This window comes from Gallus gallus, chromosome 23 (genome assembly GCF_016699485.2).
Source record: "Gallus gallus isolate bGalGal1 chromosome 23, bGalGal1.mat.broiler.GRCg7b, whole genome shotgun sequence".
In the NCBI taxonomy this organism is placed as follows: domain Eukaryota; kingdom Metazoa; phylum Chordata; class Aves; order Galliformes; family Phasianidae; genus Gallus; species Gallus gallus.
This window is the reverse complement of record NC_052554.1, coordinates 2,792,252-2,812,511: the sequence shown is the minus strand read 5'-3', so window position 1 is coordinate 2,812,511 and position 20,260 is coordinate 2,792,252. Positions and strand designations below refer to the sequence as shown.

Genomic DNA, 20,260 nt, shown 5'->3' with positions numbered 1-20,260 from the left:
GATTCCCTTCTCCCTGCAAAGGCTGCAACGAAGAGCGTGTCCAGGGTGCGCATCCTCGGTGCTATTGATAGTGCATGGCAGAGCCTTGTGAGCATGGGTCCCATCTGCCACTTCCACTCCTTCTTTAAAAGATCCTAATGACTGTCAGATCCTTTTAGTTCTTAATTAATTTCAGAGTTCAACTGCAAATAGGAAACAAGACAGCTTTTGCCCTTACGCATATGAATATTACTGTTCCATTTAATGTGGTTACTGGTGGAATGCTGTTATTCATTCCTGCCTGCAATAAAAGCCACATGTTTTTAAAACTTTGCACTTGAAAAAACTTTTAGGAAAGAAATCAAGTATGTTTTGTATGCATGGCATGAGATAAAAACTGGTCATAAATATTCAAAGGGCAGTCAGAGCTTTATGCTTGATTTAAACAAGTGAACAGAGGAGCGCGATGGTTGAAGTGGAGAATGAAAGCCTGATGTTGCTTTAAGAATGTGCTTATGCAGAGAAAAGGATCCATTCATGCAAAGGTTACGGAGCACCTGAGGACATCCCATCTCCTCCAAAAACACCCCAAGGTGGGTAACAACGGGAAGCACAGGGCTTTGCTCAGAGCTGTCGGAGTCTGGGGGGGGGTCTCGCTTGTTTTGGAGGGGTTTGGAGGGATGCGATGCTCGTGCTGGACCCTATGGGGATGGAGGATGGATGCACCGCCCGGAGACCTTCGTAACCCCACAGCACGACGGGGAGAACCAAAAAAAAATTCCAAAGGAAAGAAAAAGGGGAAACGTCTGGATGGCGGAAAGCGGAACCGAAAGGCACATGACGGCGAGAAAAGTACGGCGGGGCCGATGCAAAAAAAAGCACAGTGTGATTTCTGAGCTCGAGGAGAGCGGCTGTCACGGAAGGGCAGCACCCTCTGCCTGTGCTGAACGTGCAGCGGTGTTTCCCTGCACGCATTTCCCAACGCTGTTCTGATGTTGGGCATCAGACGGGCGCGCGGTGCTCCCCCCTGGCTGCCCCCCCCCTCCTTGGGCTGCTGGGGAAGTTGGATGTGAGCGGAGAGAAAGCGGCCACTGGGAAGTGCTCACGTTCCCCACTCTCACCTACATCCCCGCTGCAGGCCGTGCTCACGCGCAGGCTCAGCTGTTGCTGCTTTGGGGCTGTGCTGGCTGGGAATCCCCCTGGGGCGGGGGGGAGGGGGGGGGTGCAGACATGGGGGTTCAGGAAGGGCGGGGGGGGCTGGCAGCGCGCAGCAGGCGTTGGTTGGAACTCCTGTCTCTCTTGGCTCAGGTCCGACAGAGCATCTCAGTGCTACATCTTGACAAAACCAGCTTTAGAGGCAGGTGCAAACACGCCGTGGCTAAGTTGGAGCTTCTCTGCAGGACATCAGCATCGCACGGGGAACCTGCTCTGCTCGCCCCATGGGCATCCCGCAGCCCTTCAAAGCAGCTCTCTGTGGTGGCCCTGTGCATCACTCCGCAGTGCACGGTGGGCTCCTGCTGCCTCACCCTGCTGACCCCCAGGCAGCAGGGATACCCCGCAGCAGCTTTGCTTAATTTCCAAAGCCCTTCCTGGAATATCCTCGTGCTGGAGATGGGAGAGCTCCCCCCGAATCTCAGCTGCATCCGGCCCTCCTCCCCCACCATCTGCTTCCCCCCATCCCCTCCCAGCGGGGAATTACTGCCTGGGTTGGGCAGAACCCCAATGCGCAGAGCCAGCAGCTGGGAGGGATGCGCATTGCAGGAGGTGCTCCACGAATACGCGGTTTGTAGCAAGCCCAACCCCACTGCTTTCATCCAGGTGAGGGTTTCCCCACCTGTCTGCAGGCAGATGGCTGCAGTTAGCTGCGCAAGCATTGATCGGTGGTGGTCATCCAGCAAGAGAACAGCTTGGAAAAGCCCCACCAAAGCAAAAATAGCAGAGGTGGCAGACAGGAAGCACAGACAGATTGCAGCAGTGGAGCCTGAAGAAGCTGCAAGGTGCGCAGCAAGCAGATCACATCCGGCTGCAGGAGCGCGACAGGAGGGCAGCAGCACATCTCTGCACCCTGCTGTGCACCGCTCAGTGCAGCACGAGCAGACTGCTGCCTGTGAGCATCAGCTCAGCCCCGGGGGCAGCTCCCAGCTCTCTGCATTCTGCTGCTGCCCCCTGGGCCATGTTGCAGCTCAAGCTGCTTGCCCAGCACCCCCACGTTTCTGGGGTCCTCCCATGGACAGTGCACGCTGACCCCAGGGGGCTGTCCCAGGTGATATACCCACACTGGCGACACGCTGAACCCTCAAGGAGATGCCACGTGCACTCAGAATCACAGCCCTCAGCCATTCCCTGCACATCACACCAGTGACAAAGGAAGATGAGAAGTCACGGGCGAACGGCTCAGTAATGCCACCCCATAGCTCAGGGCAGGTGGTGCACGTAGAGCTCAGGCTGCCTTGCAGCCCCTTTGCAACACCACTGCCGCCATCGCGCCCCACACGCTTCCTTGCAACACGTTGGCCTTTTTGGCACAAAACGAGCAGCATCTCCTGCACAAATTGCTCCTCATCCCCGTGGGATCAGCTCCTGCTCTCGGCCACATCCACAGACTGTGGCGTTCTGCACAGAACCCGTGGCAGCTCCCCAGCAGTGACACAGCGCAACCTCAGACGGCCGTCAGCGCCCAACGCACAGCGAAGTCATTCAGAGAGAGCTGCCCTCTGCTTCCAACACCAGGTCGTCCTTCACGCTCAGACCGTTTTGTTTTTTTCCAGCCTGGTTTGCTCTCTGCAATTATTCACCAGTTTCACTTCTACGCACAGGGCCGGGTGCTGCGCTGTCACTGCGATGTCACAGCGGAGCTGCGGTCGGACAGCTCTGACTCGATGGGCTTCGGGCAGCGCCGCTTCTGCTCCTTCCTCGGATTATTTTTTCCGGTGCAAACACTCTCTGTTCATCTTTCTAACAGAGATTCACATTGCCAACACCCCCCCAACCCCCCCCGGGCTGCTATGTCGGATGGTGTAGAACGGCTGCAGAAAAGAAGCCCCAAAGAGGGCTCAGATCGCACCTCGTGCTGTGCAGGCGCCCACCAAAACCCCCCTGACCTGACCGGAATTAGTCACACACATGCAGCTACACAGAAGGTACTTTTCTGCTTTCTGGCTATGAGCACAGACAAGTCAAGTGCGGCGCTGTTTAGGGGACGCTGTTAAGTCACTCTCTGCTGCACATCCATCTCCTGCAGCCTGGGAAGGGAACCTCCAGCCCTGCCATGAGCTCCTTTTTGCAGAAGTCTCTTAGCAGTTTGGAGCTGTCTGTCTGCCTGGGTCAGCCGTCTGACACGGCCGGGGCCGCGGGCTGGGAGGCGAAGTGGTTCAGCAGCAGGTTAGGGCCGGAGCCCGGAGAAATGGAGAACTTGTCCAGACAACGCTGCCGTGGCTTTGGGTCTCGCATGAGCAGCCAGCTCTGCGGGGACAGCGGGGATCTTATCTGCGAAACGCAACCTCAGCTGTTTCCTTGGGCAGGAGCCATTCTGCGTCTGGCTGAAGGGACCGCCTGAACCTCCAAAACTGGAAGAGCTCGTGTGGTTTTGGAGAATATTTTTACGTTTGCTCCTCAAACTGAACGGAGGGCCCTCGCTGGCAGGAAGTGTGGGCTCCGGGAGAAGGCATTGGCGGAGGAAGCAAGTTGTCTGGGTTCAATTCGCAGCTCCACCGCAGCCTTCCCCAAGGACCCCGGACAAGTTGCTCGTGGGCTCCAGCAAGTGCTGCAGCTTCCATCTGCAGAGCAGCGATAATGGCCTTCGTGCCATCCCTGCACCGCAACCCGCTCCACACCGCTGCCCCGTATCTGGCCTCGAGGAGCGCCCGGCTCCCATTGGGGTGATGCTCCTTCAAGGGGAGCGGTGCGAGCCCCGGCAGGCTCACATTCTTGACATTTCAATCTGCTGCGCCGATCAAACGTGCACGTATGAGCCAACCCTGCCAACAGCGAGCGCTCTCCACTTCCATTTATGTCATGATGGGATTGCGTTTTCTCAGGGTTGGGGCTTCTGATGTCTCACTGGCTCTGCTCTCCCACCGAAATGCAGCCACAGCCATGGTGAGGTGGTGGGGATGGGCGGTGGAACGTCTGCATCCAAAGTCTGGGGACACAAAGTGTGAATTCCCCACTGCAGGAGCGCATCCCACCCCACCCCACCATCACAGCCCTGTCACGGAGTCACAGAATGGCTGAGGTTGGAGGGGACCTCAAAGACATTCCAGATCCAAGCCCTGCCGTGGGCTGGGTGCCCCCCACCAGCTCAGCCGCCCAGGGCCCCATCCATGGCCTTGGGCACCTCCAGGGATGGGGCACCCACAGTGCTGGGCAGTGCCGGTGCCTCACCTCCTCCCTTCTTCAACATTAACCAAACTCATTTGTTTTCCAGCCTGTCAGGTCCGACCGTGTTTCTCAAGGCTGAGGATGTCCTGTGCCGCTCAGGCGAACCAGGAACTGTTTCATTGGTGTCTGTTTCCCCACTGACCTAAGGAAGGCGATGGGGAGAGCCAAAGGTGGGGAGGGCTGAGGACTGAAGAGCACAGATTTGGCTCTCAGCGCCTTCAGGTCTCCCATCCGCCCTCTCCATCTCTCGTACATCACAAAACGCCTCTGCAACCCCGACACAAACAGACCCAAACAACACAGAGAAGCCTCTGCCAATGGGTTCCATCCACCCCAGCATCTGCAGGGGCAGCGAAGCCCCCGTTTGCCACCCCAGGGGCTGCCACACGCAGCGCCACGAGGGGAGAGCTGGCAAAGCAGAGCTAACAAGGAGCAGACCCATGAATTTTAGGGGGGAAATTAAAACAAACAAGGGAAGTGCAGCTCCATGCCCAGCTCAAGGTGCAATAATAAACAGGCAGCACTAATGTGGAGCAAATGAGGGTCTGACACGCTGTGCCACTTAGACATGCTTGGGACTTGAATGCCAGCGGAGGTCTGAAGGTTTGGGGCTTTGATGTGGGAGGTGGGGACGGTGCCAGAGGAATCCTCACTGCCCCAATGGGGTCCTGGCTGCAGCCCCACAACCATGCTTGGGGCCGGGGCTGCTGCTCCCCAGGCTGGCACTTGGGCTGAGCTCATGGAAAAAAGCGGTGGGCTCACTCCTTTTGTGAGATCTGCCAAAGTGACCCAGGGCTAACGAGAGGAGGTGTTTAATTATAGGGTTGAAGGTAATTGGGCACAAAAGCAGGCAGTAAAATGCAGCCATGGTACAAAAGAGCTGAGGAACAAGGGCTTAATCCTGGAACAGCACATCTGATTTACTCCTTAAAGTCCCTGCCCAACGCTTTCTCCCTCTCCTAATGAGGGAAAATGGCACAAATCCCCACCAAGCAGTTTATTCCTGACTTCGAGTCACCAAAACCATGGCACGGTGCTCCGTCCCGGAATGATCTCAATGCATATGCTTTGAGTTTAAGGGGAACAGCACAGCCCGCATCTGCAACTTCATGTCTGCCAGGCTGCAAAGAAGCGACCACTGCAGCTTTCTGTGCATGGGATCAAACATCCATCTGCAGTGCAGCACACCACGCATCCCCATTGCACTGATAACGGGATGTCCCTGCAGTGATCAGCAGGGAGCAAGCGTGCCTCTCCCATAACAACCCACGTGCTCACTCCAGGGATCAGAAAGCAAATGCATCAGCCTATAGCACCCAACTCACCCCACGTTGTGACCATGGGCACCGTTGGCACCTGGAGCCCATCTGCCCATCCCCATGCCATGGCCCAGAAGGTACAGAGGGTGCGAGGAGCTGGGAGGGCTGTGGCCCCAATGCAGGTTCTGGTCCAAGGGCTGACTCAGGTCCAGGGCTGTGCTGCTAACATCATTCCTACCGTTTTGTTTTCATATTTTATTTTATTTTTTTCTACTTTTTTAGGAGCTATTTTAACACGAACCATGCTGCGTTGTGAAATCACAGCCCAATATAGCAGACAAACACACACAACTGACAAAAAAAACACCCTGCCCAGCCCTCATCTTCCCAAACTGAAACACAGACCCAGAGCCTCCCCGCTGCAGCCTTCCCATCCAGGCTCTGCCCATCCCAAAGGCAGAGGTTGGGCTCCTGCAGGTCCCTCCCGCACAACAGGGAGTGTTGAAAAAAGCCCATTTTTCTGTCTCCTCTCCCCACTGAGGACGGCTTCTTCTTTAAAAAAACAATCTCTCTGCCTTCTCCTATTTTGGCTGTTTTTATATTTCGTTTTACAATAGCTTGTGTAATCCATTCCTCATGTTCCAGAGGCGCTCGCTTCTTCCAGCGGGAATGGAAAATCATTGTTTCTTTTTATTTTCCCTTTTCTTTTTCTTTTAATATGTTTATGTTATGGAAAATACCCCCAGACTGCAGACGCATTGACTGTCCCACTCTCTTAAAAAAAAAATAAGGGAATAAATAAGAGAATAAAATCTAAAGCATTTTCAGAAATGGAGGAGCCAAGGAGGATGCTGCGGTTGAAGCCCCCCAGGAGACCCCCCCCAGTGGTCCCACTCCCACTACAGACATCTTGCATGAGCACAGAAGAATTTTTCTCATGCTTCCTTCTACCCCACAGCAACCCCAGCCCCAGGATGGGGTGGGCAAGGCCAGGATGGATGGTGGTGATGTACCACATTGGATATGAGAGGCCAATGGGAGAGTGCCCGGCTATTGGGGCACACCGCAACCATGACAAAGCCTGTCTCTAAATCCGTGTTGGTCCAGCAGCGGGGTGAGGCTGATGGGTTTTGGCCAACAATTAAAACTAAACCTCTTGAAAGCCAACCAGACCTGGCTGGGAAGAGCATTCGCTCCAGCGTCCAGCGCGGTTTCTCAGGAAGGCATTGCAGAGCAGTGCTCAGCTCACACCATGGGCTTTCAGGCTGAGTGATGCTTTCTGCACAGGACAGGAAATGTTGTGTGAAAGTGGTGTGAGCTCTAAAGTGGAAAAAAAAAAAGCAAAAAACAAAAAAAGCACCAAGGTACCCCAACCGAAGGGATGGCCCAGGCCTCCAAGGGACTTCTGTGCTCAGGATGGAAGGGATGGGAGCTCTGATTCAGCCCATTTTCAGCATGACCCCAACAGTGACCCCAACAGTGACATTTTCTCCCCACACTGGCTGGACGTGGCCATAAGAAGAACTGCGTACGAACGCAGCACGCGATGGGAGGAAGAGGGAACGTGAACATGTGGGGCTGATCCCAGGGCCATCCCATGGGGCTGCTCCATGCGCTCCTGCTATCAGCTCCATTTGGGGATATTTACGGCGTGGCCGTGGCTCAGCCTCGCTGCTTCAGATGGGAAGTCGCATTCTTGCTCCTAATGCCAACCATGTGTGGATCCAAGCACACAGCTCATTCTTTGTTTCCCAAACTGTACGCGGCCAAAACAGTGGACCGCAAACGCTGACGACGTATCAGAGGAGATCAAGTCTGAGAAATCATCATGAATTAAAGTGCTCAACGCAGGGGAACGCCACTGTCTCCCTACCCCCGTTAGATCATAACAAGGTGATGAAAGGCAACGGATTTATACCCGCTCCCCCACCCCAAAACACACAAACAGAAATATATTATATAAAAAAAAATAATAAAATAAAAAAGAAAGGCATGCCACGAGCCAGCGGGGCGTCCTTGGAACAGCCAGAGCCACTGACAGGCGGTCGGAGCAGCGCACAGCCTTCCCCAGGAGGGGGGGAATGAATGGAGACAACACAGACTTCGGGGCCCTGGTGTGCGGCTCGGGCTCCCCAGGTGGCCCCCAATGGGCCACTCCAATGGAGAGCAGAAAACTACCTTTTCTTACCAAAAAAAAAGGTGTTTTGAGACTAACCAGGGGATAACTTTGAGGGGTTTTCGTTTCATTCCTGAAACGTTTGTGCAAACAGACCTCCGTTCTCATGGATATTACCAGAAAAGATAAGAAAAAAATAGGAATAGAGTTGAATCCAAAAAAAGCCATGAGGAATTCAAGTGAACACTCACGGCCATTTTGCAGCGCTCACCCAAACGTGGCTGCGTGCAAAGCTGCGGATTCAGGCTGGGTATGAGGAAAGTCTTCTCTGAAGGAGTGTTAATGCATTGGCAAAGGATGCTTGTGGAGGTGGTGGGGCCACCAGGCCTGGAGGTGTTCGAGAACCATGGAGATGTGGCACGTGGGGACATGGTCAGCGGGCAGCGTTGGTGGCAGGTGGACAGTTGGATGGAACGATCTTAAGGTCTTTTCCAACCGTAATGGTTCTGCGCAGGAGAAATGCTCTGAGCTCAAGGAAAACCGTTTGGCCATATTCCATCCTTGGAGCAATCATTTAATCCGCCCCCTTTTAATAAAAATTGTGTCTGAAATAAAGATGTTTATTGCTTTTTATGAGCTCCTATTTGTATGGAAATTGCACACAAGACGCGATCGTTTCTTGCTCTCTTTTTCTTTCTGAATGAGGAAGCCTGGTTTAATCTCAGCACTACTTCATCTGGCTTTGGAGGCAGAATTACAGATTAAAAAGAGCCGTGCAAATGTTTTTTATAAGCTTCTCTTATTTCCCTGCCATGGGACTGCCTTTAATTATCTCCATGGAGCACAAAGGACACATCTGTAGTGCCACCATCCCCGAGTGCAGGGCAGCAGGATGGATGTGGTCCTCGTGTCTGTTTGCCATACTCCGGCTCCTCCTGTCCCTGTCCCACATTCAGTGCTCAGGAGGACACAGGGACCCTCTGGGTTCTGCAGGCTGACCCCATTGATTCTGCCTCAAAAGCACACGTAATGCTTGGTATTCTTAGAAATAGGCCAAAATCCGGTCTATGTCTGATGCATTTCTTGTCACGTAGCCAGATGGCCCCACTGAATCACAGCATCTGCTGTTCTGCTCCTTCAGTAGGGACGGGTTTGGGATCACCCTGCCCCATCCTATTCAGGTTCAGTCCAACCGAACCGCCTGCAGAGCCTTTGCTCAGGACCTGGGTCTTCCTGGCCACGATCAACTCAAGATTTTGCCTGTACTCCTTAACTACAGCTGCAAAGCCAGGAAGGGAAAAGGCAGCAGCTCACGGAGCTCTGCCCAACTCTTTACAAGCACCGAGGCTCCCCCCGAAAAGGTCTCATCCCACACCTTGCAGCCACGCTCCCCAGCAAGAGCTGTGGGCAGCCTGGATTCCTCACACTGTCCCCTCCCTCACTGGTTCCAGAATCAAGAACATTACCCAGTGCATGCCCAGCAGCTCACCTGCACACCATTTGTGCTCCTGTGAGCAGCATTTGGAACTGCCCCATCCTTGCAGACATCTCAGCTCAGGGGATGGGGCTCTGAGCAGCGAGCTCTGGGTGTCCCTGTTTACTGCATGGTCAAACCAGATGACCTGCAAGGGGCCTTCCAACTCAAATGACCCTATGGGTCTCAGCACAGCACAACCTCCGCTCTGACCCTCCCTTTCCCAACAGGAACACAACCACGCGGGAAAAGGAAAAAACAAACAGGAGGAAACCACACACCAAACCTGCACGAGGACGGTAACGGCGCAACGCGTTGGGAACCCAACAGAACCCCCCGGCAAGGGGAAGGGAGAGGAGATGTGCAGCAAAGCTGCAGCGCGGCCCAATGCTGGTTGGCTCCCTCAATAAGCAAACACAACCCCAGCAGCGCTTCCTGCTGCACTCACCGCGCAGGAAAGTGGAGGAGTAGGCAGCGAAGGAATCGAAGACGCCGTTGGAAGCCATCCCCTCACCCCGCAGCTGGGCAACCCTCGAGCAGCTGCAGGAAGAGGAGGAGGGACGGGGAGGAAGAGGAAAGCCCGACAGCAGCGCAGGTAGCCCGGCTCAGTGGCGGCGCTGTGGTTGGGGGCGCAGCATCACCTGACCCGTAGCATCAATGGGCCCCGGTGGTGGATGTGGTGGCTGTGTTGGGCTTTTTCCTCTTCTTTAGTAATAGTTGTATGGCTCGTGTTCGTTGGTTCATGGTGAGAGATGGGTGGGAGCGCTGAGATGCTTCTTCTTTAAGTAGTCGTATTGTTGCCTGAGAAGAAACGGAGGAGAGAGCCCATAGGTTCCTAATTAGGTGACCGAAGTAACGGCCCGTTTACAGGCAGTGGTTTTCTCCTTTTAGCTGCCTCTTCTCCCACGTTCACCACTCGTCTGCACCATCATTTGCTGCTTTCTGACTCCCGGCCCTTGCAGACAACCACTGGTGCTGAGACTGCTTCCATGTGTGTAGATGGGTGGTTCTTCTTCGCAGGGGTTTTACATGAATTAGCATTAAGCAAAAATCTGAAGCACATGCGGCACAATAAACACAGCTCTCTGCAGGGCAGAGACCTGCTGTCGTTGCTTTGGGGGCCGCTTTGGGGTTTTGCATCTCCTTCCGTGCAGAAGAAGGATGGGAGGTTCAGCCCCCATCAGGCTCAAGGCCCCATAGGGTCACCTGGGAGAAAAGTGAGGATGGGAGGAGGGGAAGGTGCTTTTAAGGCTCTGTTCCTGCCCTTCATCAGGTGCCAGCTGGGAGCTCTGATTCACACACCAAGCAAACCTCCATCAGCTGTGCTACCAGGGGGCTCTGGATGGGATTTTTCCTATTGGTCGCCCTCCCACCGCCTCATTTTCCCTAAATCATGACCATGCCATCCCCACAGACACAGCACCAAGTCCTTCAGGCACAGCTGGGGCTGCTGGCCTTGGCCATTGTCCCTCTGCAATCCACAAAATGGGCCTCAGTCGTAACGTTTCTCCTCCAGCCCTTTGGAATCAGGGCATTTCCTCCACAGCTGAGGCTCTCAGTGCTCCAATTTGCTCCCTCAGATGGAAGGGTTTATTCTGTGGTCTACAAAGCAATGGGCATTCCCTTTGCTATCTGTACGCCGTACCTACACAGAGCTCCCAGTGTGGGTCATGGAGATCAGCACTGCTTCATTATGTGCATTGATTGCCTTTGGGTGAGAGCAATGAGCACCTCCAGCAACCAGTATGGAAATGCATGGAAATCCAAAATCCCTCTCCAAAGACCCATAAGATGCAATTGTAGGGTAGGAAATCCTTCATCTGTTGCATCCATTGACAAAAAGGGTTTGGTTTTCTTTCTTGGTAGCTGTGAAAGGGAGCAGCAGCGAGGTGAAAATCCCACCCCAAAGGAAGCACAAAGGAACACAGAGTGATAGAGGGAACGGCACCGCCGATGTTTTGGATTGTATGTGCAAAGCACAGCCTGGGAATGGGCATGTGATAAAAAGAGCCAATTAAAAGTTCTCATGCAAATAGCCCATCTCTTCCATGGTCGCCTCTGTGCAGAGCTGAGCGTGCAGCTCTCCCACCAGCATGCTCCTGCAATACAGGAGGAGTCCCAAGCTGGCTGGAGGCAGCAGGCGTGCTGCAAGGGATTGTTTTGCTTTGGTTCGGTGCTTTATCTCAGCCTCAGCTGCTCACTGTGCTGCCCAGCTTTGCAGGGATGCAGCAATCCCAGCAGACAGCCAAAGCCAAGGACCCAGTGTGGGTCTGGGAGGTCCATCTCTGAATGCTCAGAGAGATGCAGCAAGCCAGGCTGGCAGCACCGCCCCAAACCTCCCCGCTGCTCCAAAGCTCCGCGTTCACTTTCCAGGCATTGCTGTGAATGAAGTTCCAAAGCAAAAATCCGCTGAGCCTTTCTTGCCCTCCCCGTGCAAACAGAGCCCCATCCACGGAGCAACCCCAGCTGCTCCCCCCCAGCCCACGCGTGGTGCAGGAGCTGCAGCGCTGCCCCAGTCCTGCAAGCTGCAGGAGCAGCCATGCACTTCCAGGTTAGCAGACCCAGCGTTTTACCCTCCTCTGCTCAGAAAGAACTGACACTGACTGCTGCAAGCAGGTTGCTGTAAGCACACCGACACAGAGGCTTTATCAGCCCGTTGACTTCCTCTATGGTGCTGCTAAAGCCATGGCTGTCTGCAGCCGCCCTCCTCTCCTGCACTGCAGCTCTCACCTCTGGAAAGAGCACAACCAAACCCAGCCCCAGAGCTGCAGGACAGCAGCTCCAGCACTGCTGTACACACATACACGTGCACTCAGGTGCCGAACAAAAGGCAGAGCTCAGGGTGTCAGCACCTGCTAGTTTGGTCCATAGGAAAGCACCGCAGCACGCATGGTGCTTCCCAAGCACAGTTGCAATTGTGACAAGCCAGGTGGGATGGTGGTTTCATGTGAGAAAACAAGGCATGGGGTGATGGGGATTAAAAACCCTCTTCATTTGGGCTGAGAGCACACAAATCCATGCCCTGAGCCCTGCAGTGCGCCATCACCTTTTGGAAGGCCGCCTTTAAGCCAAAGCAGCTGTCAGACGTCCTGAAGCCACAGTTCAGCTTTGCTTGCCGTATTCCACTGCCTGGTGGCCATGCCCCGGCAGCAGCACAGCCCTGCCCCACATCGGCTGTGGCTTCAGCCATGGGAAACAAGGCATGTGATCGCCTCCATCCCAGCCATCACCCTCAGCCTCGCTGGCGCCAGGCTGCTCTGCAAACGCCATGCGCTGCCAGGACCCTCACTGCACGCGCCCATGGCCGAGAGGCACAATGCTGCCATTATAACCCCGACGCTCTGCTGATCCCCCGCAGCAGGGACTGGCCACGCGGTCGCTCCTTTCTCTATGCATCCGAAGTGTTAAAGGAAAGCACCCGAGTCCTAGAGCCATGGGGTGAGCTGCAAGCAGAGGGAATCTGCAGTGCATCAGGGGGTTGTCCAGAGAAGGGAGCACAGCCCTGGGGTAAGGGGGGAGCAAGGACAGAAACGCATGAAGTGCTTTTAGGAGGGGGCCAGGAGTCGGGGGACACGTGCAGACACTCAGTGCTGCCTTCAGGCACAGACCCTGTGCCCATGTGGGGGTCTCCGGAGCCCCGAGGGGTTCTGGGGATGGGTGTTCCTGCAGGACACCACCTGGCCCTGGGGTCCCTCTCACCCTATCGGTGAGAGCATAGCCCTGCTGGGCTTTTATCTCTCCTTTCACTATCTCAGGGCTGAGAGCGAAGTGGAGAAATTGCAGCTGAGCGCATTGCAAAGCAGCGCGGCAGCCCCACACCGCCGGGCGCCCGGCTCTGCTCGGGGCAGTGGTTGCACCATCACCGGTCACACCACGGTCACGCAGTGCCCTCCGCCCAACCCCGGGATCACACACTGACGGCACCTCTGTGGCCCACATCCCTGTCCTTGTGAGCACTCGTGTCTACAAACCCCGGCCCCTGTTCTCTGCCAGCATGGCAGCAATAGGCTGTAAGGTCCCTTCCAACCCAACCATGCTGGGATTCTTTGGTTCTCTGATTCCAGGTGCAAGCAAAAGAGCGCAGGGGCTGGAAGGTCCCCATGGGTGCAGCCGTGGGGTCAGACGAGGGAGAGCAAAGTGGGATGGAGGAGACGAACAGCAGAGCTGCAGGGACAGCTGCGACAGGGGGTGCTCAGGGCGACTCGGAGGGGAATGGCCCCCAAAGGGGAATCACACCACCAGGTGATGACAGAGCGCCTCGGCTGCCCAGTGGCATTAGTCACACCATGGGCATCCTGTGGCTGCTCCCAGCGGGGCTGCATCCAACCGCACAAAGGGAGAGAGTCTAAAAATAAACCCAACTTCAACCCACCCGCAGAGCACAAGGAAGGTCCCTTTCCCATTAAAGAACAACAAGGGGAACATACAAAAATCACCCATTCATTTTAACGGCTCCTCTCGCGAACAGCGATGCAAAAACAAACAATTTATGGCAAACAGTGTGAATTTTTGTGTCTGGTCTGTGGTCACATTGCATACGTTACCCAAGAAGAGCTCTCTGCAGAAGCCAAGGAAACCAAGGCGGCTGCTGGTGGGTTCCCACTCCACACATGTCCCATAAGGATGAGCAGAACAGCAGTAACCTCACGCTGACCAGCCTGGAGGAGGACTGCGGGAGAAGCCCCGAGGTCTGCACCCCACAGCACAGCCACACCGCACACACCATGAGCCCTGATGTGGTGGGACGCACGAGGTCTAAATCAGAGATAAAATGAGCCCCAAAGACCAAAGGATGACCGTGAGTCTACACTGCTTTTTTTTGTGCTGAGCTCGTTCCAATCCCACGGAGCATCACATTCCCTCCCAGAGCATCACCGGGATTCATCCACACAAATCCTCTTCCAATCCCATCTCAGTGTGCGGTGCATCCCCTACTTTGGGGAAATACTTCTTCCATCTTCCCTTGCCTTCTTGCACACCTGGCGGGACGGGATCCTGCTCTGCTGACCCCAGAACACGGCTGGATCCCATGCAAGCATCTCTTAAAGAAACAGCAGAGCAGCTGCAGAGCCCCCACACGTCTCCCTCCCAGGCTGGGGGGGGCAGAGGGCTTCTGGGGTTGCCAGGTCTGGGGTTGACAGGGGGACCTGGAGCTGCCCTTGCACCCCTCTGCATTTCATATTCAGTTTTATTTACTTAGAGAGCACAGCTTTGCCCATAGCAAAGCAGCGGCGTGACCGCCTCGTGCCTCGGATGTAGGGCAGCAGACGTGGGAAGCTGCCTGGTTCAAAGGCTCACGCGTGCCCTATGGATCCAGATGCTGCAGCCTGCAGTAAAGTGGCTCCGTTTGGGATTTGGCATCGTGTAAATCTGCAAAGGCGGTGGAAGGAGCAGCACTTATTGATCCGACCCCGGCGCCTCTTTGATAAAAAGAGCTGCTCACTAAGATGTGAAAGCCATAGGGCACAGCAGGCTGCTGACCCGGCGCCCAGGGAGGAGCTGCCATCTCTCCCACACGCACCCTGGGGCCAGAAGTGAGGCTCTCAGGAGGGCCCCAGCGTTACCCCATGAAGGACCCCGATGCCTGGTGGGATGTGGCCCCGAGAGCAGTGTGGGCTGCAGTGTGGCAGCAGGAGACTTCTGAAGCAGTAAGAAAACCGAGTGCTATCCCACAGCCTGTTGTGGGCAGGTAGGGTTAGGGTTCTCCCTCCCAGCAGGGGCTGTGCACCCACAGGAGAGAGGGAACCCTCATAGTGTTCATCCCGTCCTCCTTCCCAACTTCATCCCATCCTCTTCCCAATGTCATCCCATCCTATTTCCCAATATCATCCCATCCTTCCCAACTTCATCCCATCCTATTTCCCAACTTCATCCCATCCTCCTTCCCAACTTCACCCCATGCTACTCTGCACTTTCACCCTTACCAAATCAAAGGGCAAAGAGGCGCTAGGAAACACTTTGATGCTGCACAGTCCCAAAGAGTAGAAAATACATGAACATCATCACAAGAATTGTAGAAAGGAGATCTTGGGGAGCCACCAAAGTCCTTCTTAGGGCACATATGTGTGATGTGGAATTACAAATCGGACTGTCAGCCCGATGCCTCACTGTGGCACTGGAGGCACTGGGACAAGCCCTGAACTGGAGCATCTCATGCTATAGAAGGGATTCAGCTCTGTTTCCCCTATATGTCCTTCTCCATAAGGCTGTCCTGCCCTCGGGTACACAGGGACCAGCAAATAGGACCAAGGGCAGCCTTCTTCTTTCCTCTTTCCAAGGGCAGAACAAAGCTGCAGACCCACGAGCACCGGATTGCAAGGGAAATCAGGGCTCCATCTGCCTCTCCAGGTCATTTTTTGTCCTGATAGCCCAGGAAGATCCTTTTGCTGCAGCCCACGTTTACGGAGAACAGCGTTTTTCAGTGGGATGAAATTGCCTTTCATGGAAATCCGAGGGCTGGGTGTGTTCCTGGGCAGGTGCAGCCGCCGATCGGGTGCAGATGTGTCGGATCCATCAGCTGCCACATGCAGCTGTCGGCTCCAAAAGAAGCCATGAGAAGAGGTTGGTGCCCAAACGCAGGGAGGGACTGACACCCCCCAGCCAGCTGCGGCCGTGGACGTTTGATGCCCTTCCATTCACTCTGTGTTAAATTGCTGTGATTTCAGGTTGCTGCCTCCTCCATCCGCAACCTCAGCCCAAGGCAGAAGCGCCATAGATCCCACGGCTGGAGGGATCAGCTACAAATACAGCTACTGGGGCAAAACCTGCAAGCAAAAGGCACAAAAGAGGCGCTTCAGAGGGGAAGGCAGAGCTCCCTCCCTGAGGTTTCAGGGGGGAAGGAATTGCTCCTGGGTGCTTTTAGTGATGGGAACAACCTGGGAGGAGAGCCGTCCTCGTGCACAGGGAGGCACATCCACCACTGACGGAGCCCATTGCGAGAGTAGGGCGTGGGAAACTGCCTCTGACTGCGGTTTCTCTGAGCTGAGGACTCAGTGTCGGCGCTGCCGGGTGAGTCACAGCCAGAGCAAAAGAGAGGGGAAAGAAAAAAGAAAGAAACGAAAGGTTGGGGGGGTGGAGGGGGGGGGGAGGGAAAGCAACTCGAAGCCCAGCGGTGGCAATTAGCGCCTCGGACCCGGAGCAGTCACCTCCTGCTCAGAAGAAGGAGGTCAGATCTTTGAAGAAAGATCCAAAAATGGTGTTTGGGGTTGGGTTTTTTTTTTTTTCTGTTTTTTTTTTTTTTTTCTGTTTTTTTTTTTTCTTTTCTCTTCAAACCAGGAAGCAGCCCCTGCTCGAATAAAGCAACAAACAGCACCTGAAATCTCCCCTCTGGAGCGGTAGGAGGATGGGCAGGGAGGCTCCGAGGCACTCCCGACATGAGTTTACCCTTAGCTGGAGGAGCTCAGGCTTTAGAAGTGGCACTTTCCTGGGTGAAAAAGCCACATTTCTGGGTCTCTCGTTGTCCTCATGTGTGTGCCATGCGGGGCTCTTTGCTCTCCCCCAGCTCCAAACCCTGCGGGTGGGACCCCGCTCATAACACCGACCTTCAATGGGAGCCAAGAGGGGGCTGCCCCTATGGGAAAGGTCAGCATGGAGACGTCTGCGGGGTCACAGAGGCTCCGTCGGGCGCTGCTGACGTGCGCTGCTGGGGGTTGCACCTCCCCGCAGCCATGGGTAGATCTCCTCATGAAACGAAACCGCCGTGAGATTGAAGTTTTGAATTCTTGTAATTTGTTCTGAATCATTTTCAGATCAGTTCTGCAGGTGACTCAACCTGGGAGTAAGGAAAAAAAAAAAAAAAAAAGAATTAAAAAAAAAAATAAATCACAAAACCGCATTTCATTCATGTTCGAGAGGCACCGGCGGGCGGGGAGCAGTCAGATCACACACAGTGGGGAGATGTTGGCTGCATGGAAGGGCCCAAAGCTGTGGATGAGGCCCTGGGCAGAATGAGTTGGTGGGGGACAGCCAGCCCACGGCAGGGGGTTGGGGGCGAGGGGCTGCAAGGACCCTTCCAATCCAAACCCAGCCATCCTACGGTTCTTGGATCTTTAAGGACCCTTCCAACCCAAAGCCAAGCCATTCTATGGTTCTGTGATCTTTAAGAACCCTTCCAACCCAATTCATTTATGGTTGTTTGATCTTCAAGGACCCTTCCAACCCAAACCCAAAACATTCGATGGTCCTATAATCTTTAAGGACCCTTCCAACCCAAACCCAAATAATTCTGTGACTCTAAAATCTTTAAGGATCCTTCCAACCCAAACCCAAACCATTCTATGGTTATATAACCTTTAAGGACCCTTCCAATCAAAACCCAAACTGCTCTACGATTCTACTATCTTTAAGGACACTTCCAACCCAAATCCAACTCATTCTATGGCTCTATGATCTTTAAGGACTCTTCCAACCCAAAGCCAAGCCATTCTATGGTTCTATCATCTTTAAGGACCCTTCCAACACAACACATTTATGGTTCTATGATCTTTAAGGTCCATTCCAGCCCAACACATTCTACCACTCTATGATCAAGCCAAGGATGGAAAAGCCTCCACCAGTGAAGAAACCTCTCCTACCCACACAGGAGGTATTTCCGTGGCCAGTATGCAGTGGTGTCCCCTCACTTGTGCTGTCACATCACTGTCACACTGGACACACGTCTATCCACGAGCAGAGCCACTCCCAGAAGCGTTTTGCCCTGGTTCCTTGGCACTTCTGAGCTGCAGGACAAAATATTGAGGGCCAAGCTCAGCACAGTGCATCAGAAAGGGGGGAAATAAAATGAGGCCTTGCATTTGGTTTGGGAGGAAACGTTTCATTTTCAGTTCAATATATTTTTTTTTTCTCACGTTTTCATTTAGAAAGTAAAAACTTGCATTGCTGAACCTACTTCCCACCCAGGTTGACCCTCCAAGTTAGACAGAAATCCAGGCTGCAGTGTGCAGAGCGCTGCTCTGCTCTCAGCAGGGACAGACGTGCTGAGCTGGTTGCACTGCAGGGGTCTGAAGTGGGATTTTTGGGGGCGGTGGCAAGGAGAGGTGCAAGGAACAGGGATTGTGCAAGGAACCACACGGGGACCAGGAGCCACACCGGGACAAGGACTGTGGCTCCGGCTCTGCATTATTAAAGGGATTTGAAACCCAGGGCCCTGCGCTGCCCGCAGACACTTTTGAACTCAGCAGGAACCCTGTGGTGACATCAAGCCACGGGCCAGAAGTCACCTTATCTGCGACCCAGATAACTGATGTGAAACCATCCTGGTGCTGGGGCCGGACCGGGTCTGTGCTCACACCACGGCATCCGCTCCCCAAACGCATCCCCTGCTGATAGGAAGGGCTGCAGCATCGCCAGCCCTCACCCGGACACCTCCGGGGGTGACAGCGGTGCGGATGCAGGGTGGCTCAGGGATGGCTTTGCACCACTTCTGCCCCCAAACCTCCGGGAGTGCGGAGATGAAGGGGCGGTGGGTAAAGGAGCACGGCAGGATGGGGGCACAAAGCCTGGAGCTGGATATGGCCCCCCAGGGCTGACAGCCGCCATCACCTGCGGCCGGGAGGAAGCGGAGGAGGGCGGTTTTTTCCTCCCCCCAAACCCCCCCCAACCCCCCCGGCAGACGAAGCTGCTGCACGAACGCATGAAATGGCCTTTTCTCAGCGGCGGAGCAGACACAACACGCAGCAGCTTCCGGCCCGGGGGGGGCTGCGGCAGCGGCTCACGCACCCCAAGCAGAAGTCTGCGCCGCGCGGAGGAAGTCGCTGGTGGCCGATGGCCCCACGGCGGTTTGCAGCCCCCGTGTGAGGGAGGGAGGGTGGAGGGAAGGAGATGTGGCTCCCAGTGACCCCCCCCTCACCTGCAGCTCTCTGGGCTGAAGAGCAGCCAGCGCTGCACGCTCTGCTGGGCTCCATCTTTCTAGCAAGGCTGTATGGGCAGTGCCCATTCCTCAGCACTTTGCTGTCCCCCATCCCCTCCTTCTCTCTTGGCTGGAGAGATACGACCCCCCCCGTGCCATCAGGATGCTCCTCTTTGCAGCAGCAGCCCCACACAGATCCCGGCCCCACGCTCTGCATGCACACCCCCAGCCAGCTGCAGCCACTGCTTTAGGAATAATGCACCGAGAAAACCCCCATCCCATAAACATAAACAGCGACCACGGCCGCTGCATTTCCTTGATTACCAGCCCCACACTTTTCATTAGGAATTACTTATTAAACAGGGATCTAACCTTTCTCCTGGCTGGTAGCAGATAATGAGGGTTTTATTAAGTTGTCGTGAGCAATCGGCGGCTAATGCAAGCATCCACTTCATCCGAGGGCTCCGTGCTTCATTAGCCATGGGTCATTATGCCATTTATAATTAAACGCTCAGTGTTTTGAAATACAGTGCAGTGAGTGGTGGTGGTCAACTGTTGGGCAGAAGGGACCGGGGAAGCGTCCCACAAACAGCAGAATGCAGTGGTGGGTCACAGAGCCACGGGGAGGAGCTGCTATTTGTGCCATGTTTTGTTGCCCCATTGATTTTCGGGTCTTACACGACCTGATGAGCTCCAGATCCGGGGCTGGAAGTTGCACCTGGAGCAGCATTTGCAGACCCGTGGCCCTTCTGAGTCTGGAACACCAACAGCCGCGCAGCAAAGCAGAAAATCTCAGCACGTGCCAGGGTAATTTAAGAAGAAATAATTAGGGAAGGGACATTTGAATACGCAAATGAGCTCTTCTCTTGCCTGGGAATAAAACCATAAATTTCAGCGGAGAGAATGAAGTGCAAATTGATGAACAGCTCGCGCTGCTGCCGTATTTCAGCCCTGCCAAAGAAAGAGGATATATGAGAAGAGATGGGTTTTCATGACGTCTTTTGGGGCAGCGAAGGGAACAAACACTTCCTGGATGGAAACGGAGCTGGAGTCGGAGCACGCGAGCGTCTGCACTCAGCCCAGCATGGGAGCAAAACCCAAACCACGAGTCAGACCCCATGCCAAGGCCAGGTGAGGAGCAGGGAGCAGCAGGAAGGCAGCGCACCGGGACCACCGGGCTCCTTTGGGACTGCGAGGATCTCACG

General features: G+C 54.7%; 1 protein-coding gene across 2 annotated transcripts in view; it reads right to left on the bottom strand.

Moving 5' to 3' along the window:
* Positions 1 to 9,750, bottom strand: part of RUNX3 (runt related transcription factor 3) — a 43,836-nt gene extending 34,086 nt beyond the window's left edge. For both annotated transcript variants that reach the window (XR_005841708.2, XM_015297733.4), the window contains exon 1: positions 9,657 to 9,750. Coding sequence is in view for 1 of the 2 variants with exons in the window: in XM_015297733.4 (XP_015153219.2) it covers positions 9,657 to 9,714 (58 nt within the window). In the remaining variant the exon portion in view is untranslated. The remainder of the gene's footprint in view (positions 1 to 9,656) is intronic.
* Positions 9,751 to 20,260: the final 10,510 nt, after the last annotated feature.